Genomic DNA, 5,363 nt, shown 5'->3' on the forward strand with positions numbered 1-5,363 from the left:
AGGCGGCCCCCGTCCCAGCCCGCTTTCCCTTTAACCACAGACCAGGCAAAACATGACACAAAATACAATCTCACTCTTTATCTTAAAAAGTAGGGGAGGCGGAATCCTGGGGTGAAGGGCACAGAGCACCTCAGTCCTGCGGGTGGTTTAGTGTCAGTTCTACAACGGCGCTTTGGCTTCCTGGCCCCAGTGGGGCTCCATTTTCTGGAAATCGTCCAGGGGCTTCGGGAAGGCAGGCGACGGGAGGTGCGCGGCCTCCCTCCTCCGTCACAGTCCCAGTCCCGGCCTGGCCAGGCCGGAGGAAGAGCCGACTACCATGGCAGGGAGACATCGCTATCCGGGGCTATTTACAGGGGCCCGGGCGGCCAGGGTCACTTCATGAACGCCACTTCCGGGATTTCACCCTTGGCCTGGGAGGAACAGGGGAGGTCAGCTGAGCCAGGCTCCCCGCCCCCCCCCTCTTGAAGGCCCAGACCCGCTCTCCCGCGTGCATTCCCAAACCTGACCTTGAGATGCGTGAAGGCTTGGGCAGATCTGGTGTAGTCCCAGTTGTTGTCCTGCAGGCACCTGGAGAGAGAGGAAGGCACCTCCATTAAAACCAAAGTGCAGCCACCCTCGTCACTAAATCCACTTCAAAATCCATTCTATACAAACACTTGCCCAAGTCCCCAACAATTACATACATTCTTGCACAATTAATACAAATGAAGAGTAATCCAAATGTGTATCGGTGGTCTATTGAACACAAAATACATATGAAACAGCTATCAAGACTGCCCTGGCGGGTGTGGCCTGGTTGGTTGGAGCATCATCCCATACACTGAAGGGTGGCTGGTTCAATTTCTGGTTGGGGGCATGGGCAGGAGACAACCGATCCATATTTCTCTCTCACATTGATCTTTCTCTTTCTCTCTCTCTCTCTCTCTCTCTTACATCCTCGCTCTGAAATTAAAAAAAAAAAAAAGACTAAGGTGACTTTTATACTGATAGTGGAAGATGTTCACGGAATAAGGAAAAAAAGTTGCACAACAGTACATATAAAGGGGCTTCATTTTGGCTTTAAATTTTGTTATGCTAATTTATACCTGTGGGAAACTTTGTCATAGACCATTACAAAAATTTTTTTTTAAAATATATTTTATTGATTTTTTACAGAGAGGAAGGGAGAGAGATAGTTAGAAACATCGATGAGAGAGAAACATCGATCAGCTGCCTCCTGCACATCTCCCACTGGGGATGTGCCCGCAACCCAGTACATGCCCTTGACCGGAATCGAACCTGGGACCCCTGAGTCCGCAGGCCGACGCTCTATCCACTGAGCCAAACCGGTTTTGGCAACAAAAAATTTTTTAAAATATGTTTTTATTGATTTGTGAGAGAGAGGGGAAGGAAAAAGGGGGGAAGGGAGAAAGGGAGGGGGAAGTGGGAGAGAAAGGGAGGGGGGGGGAGAGAGAGAGAGAGAGAGAGACAGATAGACAGACAGACATTAATTAATGAAAGAGGGACATCAACAGGCTGTTTCCTGCATGCCCCTACTGGGGATTGAACCTGCAACCTGGGCATGTGCCCTGATGGGAATTGAACCAGCGACCTCTTGGTACATGGGACAAAGCTCAACCAACTGAGCCACACCAGCCAGGGCTCTTATTTTTTTTAAAGCAATAAAAATAATTTGACTTTTAACATTTCAGGAGCACTCCTTATTCACTACCAGCTCTACCTCAATTTACCCCTCTTTGTACACATGCCCAGCACTCACTTCTGGGACCACTCGAGGTTCATGCCAGACTGCGTAGAGAACGCCTGCAGCATTTCCTGCTGCTCTGGGGACAGGGTGGGCACCGGGCTGGAGGAGGGCGTGGGCGCGGGCATGGCGAAAGCTCTCTGGATCTCGTCAGGGCTGGCATTCCGCACAAACAACTCGTCATTTACAATGCACAGCCTTGGGGACAAAAAGCGCCTTAGATAGTTGAACACACACAGGTAACCTCATCCTCCCAACATCATTCCTATTCTCACCGAAATTTCACACTCAGATCCTAAAATCCCTGTAAGGCCCCTCTCACTCTTGGCTATTATTACCTTATTTTCAGCTATTACCTTTTATCATTTTACTGACATGGACTTTCCCATGGACTCCACAGATGCAATCATCTACCAAACACAGAATTGTACATTCTGCCCAAACCACAGACAGTTCTTGCCTCCCACCTGTCTTCACAACAGATTCAGGAAGTGAATAGTTTCACCAATCTTCAGATGAGGAAACTGGCCCTTAGCGAAGTGGTAGAGCAGGCTGAAAAGCCCAGTCAGTCCAACTCCAGAGCAAGCTCTTCGCCTCCTACTCTGATTCCTCCTTGCCTTCCTGAAATTCTGAAAATATCCGGAGGACTGACTACCCCTGCCCCTCCAATTCCCACAGCACTGGGACTAGAAGCCCATCTGATAAGCCCAACACTTACCCTGAATTGCTGGCTGGAACAGCGACGAACGTCCGTGTGAAGGCTCGCAAAGAATCCCGGGACTTTCCATCCACTGCAACAACAACAATGGCAATGCCCTGAGAGGCGCTCACACCGTTTACAAACAGCTTCTCAAAACATTGTTGCATTTGATACACAGAACCCTCAGGGGCCAGAAGGGAATGATGATGTGTGTGCAGAGCTGGGGAGTGTGAGGTCAGAAAGGACAGTAATAACCACTATTGCCCACTCACAGTCTGTGTGTGACAAGCCTGTGTCAAGCTCTCTGTCACTCCACAGCACCCCAGGAGATGGCTGTTACTAACCCCCTTTGCAAATAAGGAATCTGAGGCTCAGTAGGAATGTAAATTGCTCACACACGGGACCAAGGCTGGGACAGAAGCTCAGACCTGCCTGTGTCCTCCTATTCCTCAGGCTTTCCCCGCATCCCAGGCAGAAAAGATAGGCAGAGAGGAGAGGCCAAATGAAGATGGCTTGGAGACAGAACAGGAGGAGGTCGGGGAAGAGGAGGGAAGAGAAGACAGCGGGGGAGCTGAGACTGAGAAGACTAGCTGGGGAAAGGACTGCTCCAAAGACAGGACTCCCAAGATGCTCACCTTCCTTGAAGACGCCATTGACAGAAAAACACAGTAGCGTGTTCTGAAAGAGAAGCAGCAGTTACCATGCAGCTCTGCACAGCCCCTTCCCCAACTCCAGGCTGTCAGGGAGGAAACATGCTCACCGTTTGGGCACTGATGTCGACCACGAAGGAATTGATGTCGTGCTGAGTCTTGGGCAACTCGTTGAGGAAGGCCACAACGTTGAGCCGTGTGTGCTTCAGCAGCCGGAACCGCAGGGCTGTGGGGGAGGAGAGGCCACGGTCAGGGGCTGCCATGCACTGCACAGCCCCCGACTCCTTCCCATTCCCTTCTCCCATCCTGCTTTGCTCACATCACACACTTACTCGGGTCTTTCAGCTTCTTCACATTCCTGCTGTCCTTGAAGTACTCGCCCAAGTTGCTTCTGGGAATCAGAGGAAAAGGAGGTGGTGGTCAGGGCAGTGTGGGCGCTAGTAGGTGCCGGCCGAGATCTATCGAGAAACCTGGTCCGGGGCAGGTTCTGAGATGTGACTCTTACCGGGCAGGGTTCTGGGGGGTGAAAGGGATGCTCAGGGAGCAGCAGGCTCCATCATGGTAGGCGTCCAGGAGCCGCTGTCGGTTTCCAGAGTCATAAATGGCATAGTACCTGTGGGGAGGACAAAAGGGCAGGTCTGTGCTTCGTAAAGGGACCCAACAGCTCTCAAGAGCGAGCTGTGCTGAGGCCAGCCCACCTCTCCCCAAACCCGGGGCCCGTGGACTTACTGCTGCAAGAAGTGCAGGACCAGAGTCTTCAGGGTCTCCGTTCCAAAATAGCTCCCCTGGGATCAAACAGGTGTTAGGACTGCGTCACTGATCCTGTCCTCCCTACACCAGTCCCAGCTCTGTCCCCTCGTCTCACCTTGCAGGGTGGCAACATCGTGGGGGCTTCAACGTCAAAGGCAATTGGCGGGGGTAACTCATGGCCGTCCTGCGGAGAGCGAGGTGGGAGTGTGAAATGGAGAAAAAAGGCTGGGTGAATAATAAAGTGGAAAAACTAAGAGTAAGGGGACAGAGGTCAAGTGTAAGAGACATGGAATCCTGACAGATGCCATTTTGTCAAGAAGCATTTTCCCAGGAAGGAGGATTATACTAGTACTTTTGTTGGATTTTCAAAGGGCTGCATGTCCCCAAGTTAATGGTCATACCATCACGTTAGGCAAGACATTGCTGAGAGGTACTATGCTTGCTGGAAAAGCATTAAAAAAGTTATAAACTTACCAAACGTAGTAATTTAGGAAATCGTTCGCGAATGGCGCTGTCAAGAACGGGACAGAAGTCAGTGACGCTTCAGAGCCACCGTGCCTCCTGGGCTGCTCTAGGAGCAAATACACCAACGCCCGAGGGGCAGCCCATCCCATTTTCCTCCTCCCCTCTCCTCCCAGCCTCTGAGCTCCAAGAAGCATGGCCCCACTCCCCACCCGGGGCGCCCAGAATGACTCCCTGCAGGCTGACTCTCTTCTCTGCCTGACCCCGAGCGCCGCAGAGCAGCTCTCAGCCCAGGCTTGAAGCCCAGGACCTCCTTTCCCTCCCTGCCCCCTTACCTTCTACCTACTCACCTGTGCAGCCCCGGGAGGAGGGAATGGGGTGGGAGCCCAGGGGCTCCGCTGCCTCAACAGGTATCCATCACTTCTGCCAGGTCTGGCTGTGGCCAAGACCAGAACACACCATAGGGATGGCACAGGATGTTGGGGCAGGGAGATGAGCCAGGCGGGGATCAAGAGGGAAGGCCAAGGAAGTGAGGGAAAGGAAAGAAGGGACAGAGAGAAAGGTAGGCTGGGACAGGGCCAGAGAGAGAGATGGGGGAGATACAGGGGAGTAGAGAGAAAAAGAAGAGAAAGCAAAAGAACTACAAGGCATGGAAGCGTTTAGAAAAAAGAGGGAGAAGAAAGGGAAGAAGGCAGCACCCTGACACAGCCCTTTCCTTCAGCTGCCCCTTTCCCTGTGGTCCAAGGTAGAAATGGGAAACAAGTCCTGTTGCAATGAGAGGGCAGCTGCTGTCAGCCAGTCTCTGTCTTTACCTGGGTCCCGATCTGAGCTGGGCGTGGGAAGCGAAGCAGCCATGGGGGCAGGAGACCTCCCTCAGAAGGGGTGAGGGTTCAGGCCTCTGCAAAGTTGGGGGGGTGAGGATCTGTGCCCCACCTCTGTTGACCCCCAAGTTGTCTCCTGATGGCCCCTCTGCGACTGTGCCTGTCTTAGGTCGTTCCTCCCTGAGGAATCTTACCCGTCTTTGACTAACCAGCCATCCTCCAGGGCCAAGCAGGGT

At 52.5% G+C, this 5,363-nt stretch overlaps 1 protein-coding gene across 4 annotated transcripts in view; it reads right to left on the reverse strand.

Annotated features, from left to right (window-relative positions):
* Positions 1 to 58: 58 nt before the first annotated feature.
* NXF1 (nuclear RNA export factor 1) overlaps positions 59 to 5,363 on the reverse strand; it is a 9,110-nt gene continuing 3,805 nt past the window's right edge. The window contains exons 10-20 of one of the 4 annotated variants that reach the window (XM_005857487.2): positions 4,319 to 4,355; positions 3,960 to 4,028; positions 3,824 to 3,879; positions 3,600 to 3,707; positions 3,427 to 3,485; positions 3,205 to 3,320; positions 3,080 to 3,122; positions 2,463 to 2,535; positions 1,760 to 1,942; positions 507 to 567; positions 59 to 410 (exon numbers count right to left, since the gene is read on the reverse strand). In XM_005857487.2, coding sequence (XP_005857549.1) covers positions 372 to 410; positions 507 to 567; positions 1,760 to 1,942; positions 2,463 to 2,535; positions 3,080 to 3,122; positions 3,205 to 3,320; positions 3,427 to 3,485; positions 3,600 to 3,707; positions 3,824 to 3,879; positions 3,960 to 4,028; positions 4,319 to 4,355 — 844 coding nt within the window. In that variant the 3' untranslated portion in view covers positions 59 to 371. Of the gene's footprint in view, positions 411 to 506; positions 568 to 1,759; positions 1,943 to 2,462; positions 2,536 to 3,079; positions 3,123 to 3,204; positions 3,321 to 3,426; positions 3,486 to 3,599; positions 3,708 to 3,823; positions 3,880 to 3,959; positions 4,029 to 4,318; positions 4,356 to 5,363 lie in introns of those variants that run through there. The other 3 variants (XM_014545158.1, XM_014545164.1, XM_014545165.1) reach the window with 3 other exon arrangements.

The sequence above is a fragment of the Myotis brandtii genome, unplaced genomic scaffold (genome assembly GCF_000412655.1).
Source record: "Myotis brandtii unplaced genomic scaffold, ASM41265v1 scaffold1112, whole genome shotgun sequence".
NCBI classification, from domain to species: Eukaryota; Metazoa; Chordata; class Mammalia; order Chiroptera; family Vespertilionidae; genus Myotis; species Myotis brandtii.